We start from the raw sequence: 15,960 nt of genomic DNA, 5'->3' as shown, positions 1-15,960 counted from the left end.
CTGATTGGCTTATTAATTTAATTGCAGAAACCAACGAATATTAAATATATAATACAAATATATTTAGAATGAGAATGATTCAAAATGCACCTGTTTATGAATAGCTTTATTATTATTATTAAATTATCAGATTATATGTGTATAACCACAGTATTAAAACATAAAAATATAAATAATATAATATAAATAATATTTTAAAAAATTTATATTAACATATTGCAATGAGTATAAAATACAATACAAATAAATTAAATTAATTTACTAATTCATTAGCTATGAATGTAGAACGAATATCACTCTATTAGTGTGCATTAATTTTAAGTAATTGAATCAATGCTTTCTGAAATAAATTATTTATTTTTCATGTAAATAAACATTATATTGTTATACTTATTAATATTAGTTTTCTTTGGATGTCACAAACCGTTGCAATGTTTTTATTTGTGTATTTTATTTAGCCAAAGCAAAGTTAAATCTAATTTTTAGCATCAAAAAACTGACTGAAGGACAACTCCAGAATAAATTAAATATGGTTTCTGTATACAAACAAACCATAAAATGTACGTGTATTTTTATTGTTATTTATTTATGGGACTATTTTCCAAAGTTTCTTCCATAAAAGTCCTACAAGTTGCATATATGAGTTTACTTTACTGGGCAGAATTCATAGTTTATAAATCGATTGCACGAAAGAGAATGCAGTTTTTTTTTTTCGAAAGAGAATGCAGTCGAGAGCAGCGCGAGTCTTTCGTGACGTCACGACGTCGACTGCAGTGAACCGGAGTGGAAGCGCAAGCTCGAGCGCCGCGTCGAAGCGCAGCGACGTTTTCATCTCATTTAATTTCCTCTTCATCCACAGGCCCGCTTCGGACGGTCTGATCTCGAACCCACAACAACAGCTGGATGCTCGGAACAAACCGGGGTCTGAACCAGCAGAAGAGAACCAGACGCTCGCGCGCGATATTCGCTGGGTGAGTCTCCGGTCATCGAGACGGCCAATGTATATCTCTCGTCCGATCCGATTTTACACTGATTACTGATCGTATGCTGGTATGTTCCTCCCTCTGGTCGCTGTGTGCTCGTGCACTTGTGATTTCACACACTGCATTTCTGCTCATTGCGTGTGAAGACCGCAGCGCGTGAAATAAATCACAGTTTAGGTGCATGTAGAGATCAGCAGGCGTGGTTCTCTAAACAGCTCTGATCACACAGATGCATAGAATTCATTTGTCATGCATGCACTTAAACACATATAGATGAAGCTCTGATTTCTCTTCTCGTTGAGCTGATTTTACTGTTGCATCTGCTTGTTTTATTCGAGTTGACCGCATTCATCGTTTACTATAGTACACTGTGGTACTTCGATATTTCTGAGTGGTTGTCATAGTCATGCATCATGGCATTCCCATGCAAAATTATTTTATCATGATATTACTGGCGTCTGTCCAAAAGCATGGTTTTATTATGATGTGTTGCCTATAATATTGCATGTTAATTCAGGATAATTGGGACTTTTTATTTTACCCAATCATTGCAATGGCAAAAAAGTGTTCCAATTTACCAGAATTCATCATAAATAAACCATGATGTTTATATTGCATGATACTTGCATTGTACATCAAGATACTTTAAGGAATAATGCAGTAGTACCGTGTTTAATGAATGTGCTGTCAGTGCTAACGAGCATGTTGTGAAACGAGGAGACATGGCCTCAGGAGTTTAAAGAGCCAGACAGCATCACGCGAGGAGACCGTCTGTTGCGTTTGCCACCGGACGCTCGTGTGCCAAGACCCCCGACCTGGACGTGCAGGAGGATTCTGGGACCAGCTTTGGGAAATGCATGCTTCTGATTGGCCGGCGGCTGGAGGAGACACTTGCTCATTAAGCAGGGTTTCCACAGCCATTTCCAACCAAAGTGTGCTTTTCTCAGGCTCTGAGAAAATAAATATTTAAGGCAGGACACTACAGGTGAATAAAGTAGAGATATTAACTGCTAAATAAATAAAAAACTCCTCTGATCTGTTTGTGGAGCTCCCGTGTTTTCAGAGAGACTCTGATGTGGAGTGCATTGATTAAACTTCATCAGTTTTCCGGTTCACGATTCCCTGCGGCCTTCAGCGCTCCGTGTGATTGACAGCTGGATCACAGCAGGCCGGTTCAGGCAGATCTGGTGCTTTTCATTCTGTTCTGCTGATGCTCAGAAATTATAATGTTGTGGATGTTCGGTCAGCCACAGGAAGTGTTGGGATGTTTCAGTCACACTAATTTATATTCGATGCAAAGAAAGACCTGCAAACACTATTATTTTGCAAGCTCAGTTTAGAAATGTTAAAGCAATAGATGTGGTTTTGAAGATGAAGACCGTGTTGTGTTGCTCGTGGTTAGTTAGTGGCTAAAAAGTTGCATCACCACAAGACCATCTGATGAGATGACTGAAGGATAAACGCGTTATTATCTATAAAAGTTTGATGCAAACATGCAATATCCGGTTTTCCAGGGTTTGTGTGGTTCTTGTGTTTCTGATCTCTGTAATCCTGTATGAGCTGAAAGCAGAAGCGCTCGAACCGTCCTCTAGGGATCGTCACAGGTGTGTGAACAGGAAGTAGAATCACGAGCACCTGCAGCGAGCGCGTCAGTGTGTTATTTCCAGCGATGACGTCACTGAAGTGTGTCCTGAGATGATCCAGCCGCTCATTTGAATGAATCCGATGGAGATAACCGTCCGTGAAGGTCACTGCTGTGGATTATTGGGATGTTTTATCCGCTCTCATTCTGACGGCACCCATTCACTGCTGAGACACTGATGCAATGCTGCATTTCTCCAAATCTGACGAAGAAACAAACTCATCCTGATCTGGGATGGACTTTCATCTGATGTTAATCTTCAGACGAACTGTTCCTTTAACTCGAGGTCTCAGATTGAAGAGAGAATGTCCTCCGTCTTTATTTGAAGTCTCTCGGGACGGAGAAACCGGTTTTTTCTCTGACCTCTTCATCTTTCACATTGAAGCAGTTCAGATGTTGTTAATCCAGTCTGTGTTTCTGACCTTTATCGTGTTTTGTCCCGAGTGTCTGAGGCATGCAGAGCTCAGGTGTGTGTGTGTGTGTGTGTGTGTATGAGAAATGTTGTAGCTTGTTTAATTATTTAGTGTTCAGCTTTATTATTCATATCTGCTGAAAACACGTTTTATAATGCTGAGAGATCACATAAAAACACGAATTGAATCATTACTCAATAATTAAAAAAAAAAGTTTAAAACATGTAATTGGGGATGCATGATAAATCTAAATGATGATTCGTTATTCGTGAAATGATGCCTCATTATTCTTTTATTCATAGCATTTTATAATCGAAATGCAGGTTTTTGTGTTTTAATTTTCATTTATTTTGTGTTTTTTGTTTAACCCTAACAGTTCCTGAACATTGCATTTGTATTTGATGTCTGATATAAAAATATAAAGAACGATCTATTTCTGTCTTTTCTTTTAGTTACTTAAATGTTAATTGGAATAAAATAATAGATTTAAAGAATCTTCAAATAAAAACACACAAACAAACTTTATTTCGCAGCTCAGTAGATCATTTTCTCATCGAGTCTATTTAGGGAAATCCTCTGTGCCTCTCTCTCTCTCTCTCTCTCTCTCTCTCTCTCTCTCTCTGTCTCTCTGTCTCTCTGTCTCTCTCTGTCTCTCTGTCTCTCTCTCTCTCTCTCTCTCTCTCTCTCTTTATCACAGAGACACAGTGTGTGTGTGTGTGTGTGTGAGAGAGAGAGTGAGTGAGTGAGTATTTTTGTATTTTATTTCAGCTTGCTTTGTATTTTAGTAGACTTATTTTCTTTTATTATTCTTATTTTTTATTTATTTATTTATTTATTGGCTTCATTTTATTCCAGTTTTAGGATTGATTGATTGATTGATTGGTCAGTCATTGGGTCAGAATCAGAATGAAGCTCTTTCATCTTCTTCCTGTTATAATGTAACGCTGAAGATGAATGTGTGTCAACCGTTTTCAGAGCGAGACCAGATTTAGACACTTTACCCACAACCTCCTAAACTCTCTCTCTCACACACACACACACACACACACACACACACACACTCCTCCTACTCAGAAGTTTAATGGAAAATCTGTGTCGGTTCTGTTCTCAGAGGGTTGTTTCACTTCCTGTTCCTGACCGTTTGAGGGGCGTCATCATCACGCTCACATTCGGCCATTTCTCACTCTGACCTCATGCTCTTATTCACTGTCAATAATGTTTACTGCACTAAATGTTTGATTTGACCCTGTGGCCCTGTCTCTCTCTCTCTCTCTCTCTCTCTCTCACACACACTGAGTGACTGTGTGTGTGTGTGTGTGTGTGTGTGTCTCCTCAGCTCTGATGGTCCTCATCAGCCTGTGACTCTCAGAGACTCCAGCATCAGTCCTCATGTCTGCTCTACAGGTACACACACACACACACACTCCACTCTGCAGGAAAACTGCACATTATATTTGCATAACTTAAAACCTTTTTTCAGGGTGGCTTATTTATTTACTTTTTTTTGTAAATAATAATTTATATTTTATATTTATAATTTATATTAAAAAACGTATTTCTATTTTGCATGAGGTAAATAAACCCTATTTAAAGGTTTGCTTTTTGTTGTTGTTGTTGTTGTTGCATGAAATAAACAAGTTGCACATGTTGATTGATTAGCTATTTGTTTATTTTAATTATTTTTTTATTTATTTATTTTGAATGCATTTTAGAATGTGGTATTTTGGACTGTTTTATTTATTTTTTCTTAATTTAGTTTGAATATTTGAATATTTATATTGGTTTTTCAAGGTTAAGTTTATTTATTGCTTTTTATTAATTTGTACTTATTTTTTATTTTATTTTTTTTTGCATGTGATAATTTTCAATTATCAAAATGATCATGACTGTAATGGATGTTTGTTTGAAATATTTTCAAATTGTGCCAAATCACTTTATTAATTTACATAACTATTAATAAAAAGATATTTTATAAATAATAACTAGATGTTGGAGTGAGTTATGGGTTCTCTCTCAGGTGTCATGGCCGCCGGGCACCGAGTGTGTGGCCAAGTATAACTTCCAGGGCAGCACAGAACAGGACCTGCCCTTCTGCAAAGGAGACCTGCTGACCATCATCGGCGTGACCAAGGTGAGATCAGTCTCCAAACGTCCTGAAGGACACAGTGACACGTCTGGCATTTACTAAATACTGTTTCTCAGAAATATCATTGATGGGCATCTTTTAGACTTCTCTGAAAATCATTGATTTCCTCTAAAATATTAAACTGAAAGTGCTATTTTTGTGTATATGGATGTAAGAAAAATGTATAAATAATTCTATATATTTTTATTTATTATTAATTGAAGTTTTATAGATATTATTAAAATATTTTAAAATATTTTTACCGTGAGTTTAGTAGTTTAAAATACTTTATACTATATAAATAAATTATATATATGTATAATTTATTTATATAATATTTTTCATACATGGAATGCAACCCAAAAGTGCTTCACAAGCATAAAACAAATATTAAAAATACCATATTGTGATATATTTTTTTATAAACAAATAAAAGTATTTTAAAATCAATCCTTTGATGAACTGGTAACCAATGTAATTCCATTAAAACCAGTTTAATAGGTTCTAAGTTTTTTATTTTTATTTCAATACTCTAACTGCTGCATTTTGTATCAAGTGTAGCTTAACTAGAGACCCTTAGGTAAGCCATTATATTAATTCATATTAATATGAAACCCAAATCACAATATATGTAATAGTTTACACTGTTTTTTTGCATCATGTCTGTTGCAGTGATTGTAGTGGCTTTGTCATAAATGTTGACATGTATATATTGAACAGACATCTTCAGTTATAATTTCAGCTCTATCAGGCATGTTGTCATGCTCATGTTCTCCAGTGATTGATCGATTAATTGATTTATTGATTCAGGACCCAAACTGGTACAAAGCGAAGAACTCTGTTGGCCGAGAGGGAATGATTCCCGCAAACTACGTCCAGAAGAGAGAAGGCGTCAAATCTGGAGGAAAACTCAGTCTGATGCCGTGAGTTCATGATCTTTATTCTCTCTGTCTGCTTTATGCAAATCCACCTAATACCACACATTCTCTCTCTCACACACACACACACACACACACACACACACACACTCTCACTTACACAAACACACGCACACGTACACTATTTCTATAGTAAAACACTGACTGACTGTAGAAGCTGATGGAGCACAGCAGTAAATAGCAGGGTCGTCTGTATTCAGATGGAATGTTATTGCATTAATTATTTATATACAAGGACAATAAAAGGGGTCCCAGAACAGAGCCCTGAGGGACACCTTTGGAAAGTTACAAAATAGATCAAGTACAGTCTTTATAAAGCACAAACTGTGTTCGTCCTGAAAGATAGTTGGCAAACCATCTAATAGCCTTTACAGAAAGACCAACACTGGAGAGTATATTTAGGAGTATGCCATATATACACACACTTGCTCACAAACACACATACACGTTTGTATGATGATCTTATTAGTTTCCTACAGGCCCCAAAAAATTGTTATGGAGGCTCTGTGTGTCTCAGTTCTTGAAGTATCGAGGAAGCACAAGTACATTCCCAGTGTCAGTTTGTCTGTGTTTTTGGATGAAGGTTTGTGTTCAGCACAGAGCTCATGACCCACAATCCTCTGCGTTTGCAGATTCTTCCCAAACATTGTTATTTTCTAACCCAGTTAGACTGAACAATCATCATTCTGTGACATCCTTTTCCGCCACACAACAGACCGGTTCAGACACTTTAACTCTTGATGATCGTTACTCACGGGGTTTCTCAGTAATTGAGTGAAATGCTGAAGTGAAACAGTGATGCGTCAGCGTGTCCCGGCAGAGCTGTGATGTCATCACTTCAAACCGCACCAATGCAGGAAGTGCATTAATGTGATTAATTAAAGAGCAGTTATGTGTGGCGGTCAATACTGAAGCATTTTAACTGTCGAATGCACATTTTATTTTTTTTTATTTTTTTTTGCATGTAGCTACATTTTTATTTGTTTTAGTAACTTTAGTGCTGTAACTTAAACTTTAATTTCAGCTAGTTGCCAAGGCTGCATTTAAAAAAAAATTTTTTTTTTAAATGCAGCCTTGGCAACTAGCTTTAATGCATTTTTATTTATATATATATATATATATATATATATATATATATATATATATATATATATATATATATATATATATATAGTTTTAGTTAACAATAGTAGCAATTATCATATTTGATTGAAATGGAACGATGATGTCAGATTTATCTGGACGTTACTGAAATCAAAAGAGCATCAGATAATGCAAACTGAACTTTTCGCGTGATGTCTGTCTGCTCTGAAGTCTCTCTGTCCTGTACGTACTGTACGATCTCAGAAAGGCCCAGTGAGTAAACGAGTGGGACTGATTGCTCTGTTTGTCAGGTGGTTTCACGGTAAGATCACGCGTGAGCAGGTGGAGCGGCTGCTGTATCCTCCGGAGACCGGGCTGTTCCTGGTGCGCGAGAGCACGAACTACCCCGGAGACTACACGCTGTGTGTGAGCTGCGACGGCAAGGTGGAGCACTACCGCATCATCTACCACAGCGGCAGACTGTCCATCGACGAGGAGGAGTACTTCGACAACCTCATGCAGCTGGTGGAGGTGTGTGTGTGTGTGTGTAGTGAAGGGTGTGTGTGTCTCGAGGCATTCCTCACATTCTCTAAGTCTTGTTTCTCTGGATGGCGTGTCATAACAAGCTGATCATGAATCAACGTCACACACACATCTTGTGAAACCACTGTAGACAAGAGCAGACCTGTGTGTGTGTGTGTGTGTGTGTGTGTGTGCTCTCGAATTAGATTTCTGCCCTCTAGTGGCTAGTGTGTTTTTATGAAACTAAATTAATAATGAGAGCAAAGTTAAAAAAAAAAAAAAAATTTATATATATATAATTATATATATATATAATTTTTTTTTTAATAAAAACATTTAATAACTTTTTTTTTGTTTTAAATCAATATAATTTTATATATATATATATATATATATATATATATATATATATATATAATTTTACAAATATTTAACAAATTTAAAATTATCAAAAAATAACGATTTATAATGGTTTTTTTGGGGTTTTTTGTAACTTTTCAAAAAAAATAATTTTTGTACAAAATTATAAAAAATGACAAAAAAATTTAGTCTAAAAATATCTAACAAATATCCTAAAATTATGCAAGAAAACACCTGTAGATGGAGTTGTAGTGATTTGAGAGCGTGTGATTGGTCTTGTTCGAAGTGTTTATGTAATTCGTTTTCCTCCTGGATGTTTGTTGTTGGTGGCATGAAAACGAATTCTTCATCAGCTGAGAAAGACATGTTTTGTTTTCACCGGAAACATCCAGCAGAGCGCCGTGAGATGAATGTGACCTCTATCCCAGCATGCTCTGCTCCTCCCTCAGGCGGCTGTCCGTCACTCTTCCTCTCTCACATGTTCACAGGAAGTGCTCTGACAGCCACTGCGACCCCTGAGCACAGTTCAGGACCGTTTCTGTGTGAAACAAGTGATGGTGCATATATTAATGCATGCATGTGTTCCTGTGGCTCAGTGGAAGAGCATTCTGTCAGGAGCGCAAAAGGTCATGGGTTCAAATCCCAGGGAACACACATATAATGTATAGCCTGCATGCACTGTATAAAAATGTCTGCTAAATGCATAAATGTAAATGTGTGTGTGTGTGTGTGTGTGTGCAGCACTACACCAGAGATGCTGACGGTCTGTGCACACGCCTCATTAAGCCCAAGCTGATGGAGGGGACGGTGGCGGCGCAGGACGAGTTCTCCAGGAGTGAGTGTCTCTCTGAGCTTCATCCTGACCTGAGCTGTTTCATTATTATAATAATACTACTGTAGATTTGCTTATATTCTGAAGTAGTTTTTTATTGATACTTTCAGGTTTCAATTTAAATATAGTTCTGATTTTATGTCCGTTTTATTAGTTTTTGTTTATGAGATATTACTATATGTGACTCTAAAGCAGTATCGAGTCTCTGGGGTATATTTGTAGCAATAGCCAAAAATGCATTGTATGCCAGAAATTATTAGGATAATAAATAAAGATCATGTTCCATGAAGAGATTTAGTAAGTTTTCTACTGTAAATATATAAAAACGTAATGTTTGATCAGTGATATGCATCACTAAGAACTTCATTTGAACAACTTTAAAGATGATTTTCTCAATATTTATATTGTTTTGCTCCCTCAGGTTCCAGATTTTCAAACATTGTCCAAACAAACCACACATCAATGAAGAGATTATTCATTTAAAAAATATTGACCATTATGTTTTTGTGCATTCAGGTTTAGTTTAATAATAATGCATTAGTTGAGTTTCAATTTTGATCCATTTCATTTATTTCCAGTTAATCATTTATTTTGGTATTATTCACATACTATTATAGTTTTTAATAATTTTGAAGTAGCTTTATGTTTTTTAGTTTTTAATTTTATTTTAATTAAAATATTAGTAATTTTGTTATCGTGCTTTTGTCATTTTTCTTTCTCAAAGTTACTATTTGGGTTTAATTCATTATAAATAAAGTTCTATATTTTTAGTTCTAGTTCCATTTTAGTTTATTTCAGTTAGTAATTGTCTTTTATTATTATCTGTTATAGTTATCATTTTCATCTGTTAATATATCGAAGCAACTTTTTACTTTAGTATTTGTACTTACTAAATGTTGTGCTTACATCAAATTTATTAGTTTTTATTTTAAATACTTCTCTTTAGGTTTAATTAAATGTTCAGTTTTAGTTTTTATTTTATTTCCAGTTACTCATTTAAGTGCTCCAACAATGTTAATCTGATATTTATGCTTTATTTCTGCTTCATTTCAGTAAACAGAAATGTTTTATAAGTCGTTTGATGAGAAGAACCCTCATGCAATCTGTGCTAGAAACTAAATTCTTAACTTTGGGAAATAAAGCTGAAGTGAAAGGGTTTGATCTCTGTGTGTCTTCACAGGTGGATGGGCTCTCACCAGTAAAGATCTCAAAATCATTCAGACCATCGGCAAGGGAGAGTTCGGAGGTGTGTGAAGAGCTGAGCGACGCTGTGTTTGAGGACGAGGGATCCGTGTGTAATCTGTGTGTGTGTGTGTGTGTGTGTGTGTGTGTGTGTGCAGACGTGATGCTGGGAGATTACCGAGGGACGAAGGTGGCAGTGAAGTGCATCAAACACGACGCCACGGCTCAGGCCTTCCTCGCTGAAGCTTCAGTCATGACGTGAGTACAGATGATCACAAACACTTTCACCTTTACTTCACAAAAAGTAAGGTCTTCTCCAGTGTTTTTATCAGCGCTTCACATGTGTGTGTGTGTGTGTGTGTGTGTGTGTGTTGCAGTCAGCTGAGACACACTAACCTGGTGCAGTTATTAGGGGTGATCTTGGAGGAACAAGGCAGTTTGTGCATCGTGACTGAATACATGTCTAAGGTCGGTGGTGTTTCTCTAAATGTTGCTGTCAGAAGTTGTACCGTGAGCTCTTTTATACCAATCTACTGTTGATGAATCGTGACCCGAGTTCTCGGTATCGTTTTTATATTGCTTTATGTTATAGATGTTGGAAAGTGCGTGTTCTGTCTCTTTAATTTTGCAGCTGGAAGTAGTAAAGCATCAACTTTCCAAAATAAAAGTCCTAGTACATTTCTGCCTTTTTTATAATAAGTAATAGTAAGTTTAAGTGCATTGTATCTCCATATCTTTTTAAGACCGTATTGTATCTGAACAGAAACTTCTCAATAATGAGTGAATGTGAAAAAAAGATTTCAATGCCACCATGTTATTAACATGTTTTTATTTCATTTAGCCTTGTTTTATTAATTAAAAATGTTTATATATATATATATTTTATATATATATTATGTTTATATATATTAAATTATTATTTTGATTAAATTTAAATATATGCATTTAGCAGACGCTTTTTATCCAAAGCGACTTACATTTTAATATATAAATAATATTATATATTAATAAATATATCATTGTATGAAATGTTTATATCATCTGAGAATAACTTATGTTAACCACAGTGTAATGTATGAAATATGTAACTCATGATTGCTAAAAACCGGTCCAAATTGATGAAACCTATAATTTATTTGTAACAAAACAACAATAATTAATTAGTACAAAAGTGTGTGAGGTATGAAGAAAAGATGGAATATATTTTGCAAACATTTTTGACACTAATGTAGCTTCATAGATAATTTACCAAAAAGTGTTTTTGGCACTAATGGTGCTCCATACATAGCTTACCATACAAAATGACCCGAACATGAAATGTGACATGCTTTAAAAATAGTTAAAAAATAATGTAAACAAATAAAATGTGTGTGTGTGTGTGTGTGTGTGTCTGTGTGTGTGTGTGTGTCTGTCTGTGTGTGTGTCTGTGTGTGTGTCTGTGTGTCTGTGTGTGTGTCTGTGTGTGTGTCTGTGTGTGTGTCTGTGTGTGTGTGTGTGTCTGTCTGTGTGTGTGTGTGTGTGTGTCTGTCTGTGTCTGTGTGTGTGTCTGTGTGTGTGTCTGTGTGTGTGTCTGTGTGTGTGTGTCTGTGTGTGTGTGTCTGTGTGTGTGTCTGTGTCTGTGTCTGTGTCTGTGTGTGTGTGTCTGTGTGTCTGTGTGTCTGTGTCTGTGTCTGTGTGTCTGTGTGTGTGTGTCTGTGTGTGTGTCTGTGTGTGTGTGTGTGTTTGTCTGTGTGTCTGTGTTTGTCTGTGTGTCTGTGTGTGTGTCTGTGTGTGTCTGTGTGTGTGTGTGTGTGTGTCTGTGTGTCTGTGTGTGTGTGTGTCTGTGTGTGTCTGTGTCTGTGTGTGTGTGTGTGTGTGTGTCTGTGTGTCTGTGTCTGTGTGTCTGTGTCTGTGTGTGTGTGTGTGTCTGTGTGTCTGTGTGTGTGTGTGTGTGTGTGTGTGTGTAACAGGGCAGTCTGGTGGATTACCTGCGCTCTCGGGGCCGGACCGTGTTGGGAGGCGAGTGTCTGCTCAAGTTCTCTCTGTGAGTAAATCTACACGTGTCTGTGTGTCAGCTGTGTGTGTGTGTGTGTGTCCGCTGTGTGTGTGTGTGTCTGGATCTTTAGCGTGTTTGTGTCTCAGGGACGTCTGCGAGGCCATGGAGTATCTGGAGGCCAATAACTTCGTGCACAGAGATCTGGCGGCTCGTAATGTGCTGGTGTCCGATGATAACATCGCTAAAGTCAGCGACTTCGGACTGACCAAAGAGGCTTCGTCCACTCAGGACACGGCCAAGCTGCCCGTCAAATGGACGTCGCCCGAGGCGCTGCGAGAGAAGGTACTGGTTTCTGTATTTCAAGAAAAGCTTCAGATTAAATTCGAAGCTCGTGTCTGGAAGAGTGACTTTCCTGCAGGGTTCATCCAAGCGTTCTGCTCTAGGTTTTCCCAGTTGCTCTTCTACATTGTGAATCTCCACAGTAGTCGTTTCATGGCATTGATATATTTTACTCTTGTGTTTTTCCAGAGGTTTTCTACGAAATCCGACGTGTGGAGCTATGGTGTCCTTCTGTGGGAGATCTACTCTTTCGGACGGGTGCCGTACCCCAGAATCGTAAGAGTCTCATTGTTTTCATTCTTTTGACAACAAATACACTGCATTTTCATTTATAATATATAGAAATATATACACTAGCAGTCAAAAGTTTCTGACTGTAAGTAAGATTTCTAATGTTTTTTAAAGAAGTCTCTTCTGCTAAAACACACTTATAGTGTTTATAATGTTTGTAAACATTTCTTTATATTAACCAGTAGTTTTCATTATAGAATCTGATTGTAATTATAGAATGTGATGCTACACCAATGCAATACAATTTAGACCTGGTGCAAGCTAATAATTAAATCATAAAAATGTAAAGTAAAACTAATTAAAACCCTTGAACGCTAAAAATAGACATATTTGTTTAGCTACATGTCACTGCGACCCATCTCAATGTTATTAAATTATTTGAAATATTTCCTTTATTCAGAGATATTTCGAGTAAGTATTTTATTTTTAGGGGTTTGGCTAAAAAAACATTTGCAATTAAATTAATAAACATGAAAACTACACGCCCAAAGTCTTCCATTGTGTAATCAGATTATGAGCATTTTGAAATGTAATGTATTTTTAAATTTTATTATTAATATTTATTATTTTAAAATTAAAATAATTTCTTGTATGCCAGCTTTAGATGCAGTGTTTGTAGTTTCTCTGTATGGTGTGCTGCGTCTCCGCGTGTGTCCAGCAGAGGGCGCTCTGTGTCTCTGCTCTGTCCGTGTCTCTGTGTGTCCAGCAGAGGGCGCTCTCAGCTCTCTCTGTGTCTCTCTGCAGCCGCTGAAGGAGGTGGTGCCGCGGGTGGAGAAGGGCTATAGGATGGAGGCTCCTGACGGCTGTCCGGTCGCCGTCTATGACCTGATGAAGCAGTGCTGGACGCTGGACCCCACCGGACGACCCTCGTTTCGTCTGCTGCGTGAGAAGCTGCAGCACATCAGAGCTAAAGAGCTGCACCTGTGAGAGCTACACATCACAAACCAAACCTCGCACTGTGGCTCCACACACTCTGTGAACTTGGACGTGGACTGTTAATCTGGACGCTCTCCTGTGATCTTTGACACGAGAGGAGGAACACACTGACGCGAGTGTGTGTGTGTGCATGTGTGAGAGTGCATGTACGAGTGTGTATGCGTTTGAGTGAGAGTAAGAGTGAGTGAGTGTGTGTGTGTGTGCTTTTTTCTGCAATGTGTGTGTGAGCTTGAGTGTGCATGAGCATGTAAGTGTTTGAGTGTGAGTGTGCATGAACGTGTGTGTGAGTGCGTGAGCGTTTGTCTGCGTAAGCATGTAAGAGTGTGTGTGCAAACCGTGCAAGAGTGAGTGTGCGATGGCATGAGTGTGTGTGAGCATGTGAGAGTGTGTGTGAGTGTACGTGAAAGTGAGAGTATGCGTGTGTAAACGTGTGAGTGCACGTGTGTACGAGAGTGTGTTTGAGCATATGTGAGTGTGATAGCGTGAGTGTGTGTGAGCATGTGAGAGTGTGTGTGAGAGATGGTGTGAGTGTACGTTCACGTGCTAGTGCCAGTGTGTATGCATGAGTAAGAGTGTGTGTGTGTGTGTGTGTGTGTGTGTCAAAGTGCCTGCTGGAGTTGACGGAGCAGTGCCTGTGTTCCTCTGACAGCAGACTCAACGCCTGTCTTTTTTATTCTTTTCTTTTTTTAAATGGCTCTTTTTTTAATGTCTGATTTTCTTCTGCACCAAGACGGGTTTGTGTTCACTAGCACCAGACTGAACTGATACAGTGAGCTGGGAAACACACACATTCTCACACACACACACCCCAGCTGAGCTCACATGCCTGCCACCTCACACACACACACACACACACACTGCCTCTAGTGGACTCGGAGGATCAGTCGATCAGAACTCTTGGTCTGTTTTATATTAAAATCTATTTAAGAAGTGAGGTCAGATGGACTCGTGCATGCTCAGAGAGGCCTTGAGTAACGTGTCAGTGCTTTTAATGTTCATTGTTTTAATATTCTGCCATGATTATGAATAAATCATTCCATCTGACCAGCACGGAGAGTGTGGTTGCTGGGGGGCGGAGCCATCAGCAGGAAGTGACCTCATCAGTGTCGATAAGTGTCACATCTTTCAGACTCTGGTTTGTTTATATCATTTAGTCATTTAATTTATATACTATAGTAGTATTTAATATTTTTGGTTTTATATTTTCATTTGAATTTTAGTTTAGGTTTTAGTACATTTTGTTTTGTTGTCATTTTTAATCAGTTTTGTTTATTTTCATGCAGCTTATTTCTGCGCCGTTTCTAATTTTAATTCTGATTTCTAAATTTAAATAATTTGTAGGTCTTTATCTTATATTTATAATTTACTTTCTGCTTTTGAATTTGTTATTAACACAGGATTATTTAATTTAATTCATAAATTTGTTTACATGGATGAAACTAATTATATTTAATGTTTTAGAAAAACTTCCAGTGCTTTTCCTGTTTAAAAAACAGTTTTGGTATTGTTAGTAATTTATTAATATGTAGTATACTAAATACTATTGGAATATTTATGCATACTTTCATTTATATATTTTCATATATGCTTTTAGTATTTTTTTGTGCTTTTGCCGTTTTATTCAAGTTTATTTTATATTTCAGTTTTATTAGTTTAGTAAAACTTAAACTATTTTATTTCAGTTAATTGCGAAGACTCAACATCTGTAATTTACATTTTAATTCTAATTTTAAGTAATTTTAACAGTTGAGTTTAGGTCTATATTTAAAAAAATTATGCAAACACATTTATTCAATTTCACACTTGAGGCATTTTACGAAGTGAAAATAGTGAGGCCTTAAGTATATATTTATTTTTTTACATGAATCAAAGAAGAAAAATCTCAACGCTTTACCAACCGAACTGAAAGCTCCTGAGTATTTCTATTTCCTGTGGTATTATAGATGTGGCTGTGATCTCATGTAAGTTGTATTTAACCCTTTGCATTCCTTCACAGCTGCAGTCGTCTGAGTGAAGCTGTAAATGTTGGTTTTTCTGAAGTGTGTAATGAATCCGCAGGAGATCAGCTCGTTCCTGGTGAAGATCTCCGTCGAGGCAGCGTGTTTGATTTCTCCCGGGAGCCGCTGAGATCTGTTTCGGTGTGTTTGATCTGAGAGCTGAGACTGAATGAACTCCAGCAGAAGCGGATCACAGAGAGACAGGCCTTTATTTTAGTTTTAGTTGAGGTTAGAACATCTAGAAACATTTTTTTTTTGAAAATAATGCCTTATGCGTATTATTTTATATGTAAAATTTTGCTTTAATTTTAGTATTTTTTTTTTTTTTTTTGTTAAGTAAAG

The 15,960-nt window shown here is 37.1% G+C and overlaps 1 protein-coding gene across 1 annotated transcript; it reads left to right on the top strand.

Moving 5' to 3' along the window:
• The first annotated feature begins 739 nt into the window (after positions 1 to 739).
• On the top strand, positions 740 to 14,671 carry LOC127934577 (tyrosine-protein kinase CSK). Its single transcript, XM_052532056.1, has 13 exons — positions 740 to 971; positions 4,375 to 4,442; positions 5,056 to 5,169; positions 5,974 to 6,086; positions 7,496 to 7,715; positions 8,808 to 8,901; positions 10,079 to 10,144; positions 10,239 to 10,338; positions 10,458 to 10,548; positions 12,030 to 12,103; positions 12,202 to 12,397; positions 12,584 to 12,670; positions 13,430 to 14,671. The coding sequence occupies exons 2-13, from the start codon at positions 4,428 to 4,430 to the stop codon at positions 13,610 to 13,612; spliced, it is 1,353 nt and encodes a 450-aa protein (XP_052388016.1). The 5' UTR covers positions 740 to 971; positions 4,375 to 4,427; the 3' UTR covers positions 13,613 to 14,671.
• Positions 14,672 to 15,960: the final 1,289 nt, after the last annotated feature.

The sequence above is a fragment of the Carassius gibelio genome, chromosome A18 (assembly GCF_023724105.1).
Source record: "Carassius gibelio isolate Cgi1373 ecotype wild population from Czech Republic chromosome A18, carGib1.2-hapl.c, whole genome shotgun sequence".
NCBI lineage: Eukaryota > Metazoa > Chordata > Actinopteri > Cypriniformes > Cyprinidae > Carassius > Carassius gibelio.
The sequence above is the reverse complement of the archived record's forward strand: the minus strand, read 5'-3'. Positions and strand labels throughout refer to the sequence as shown.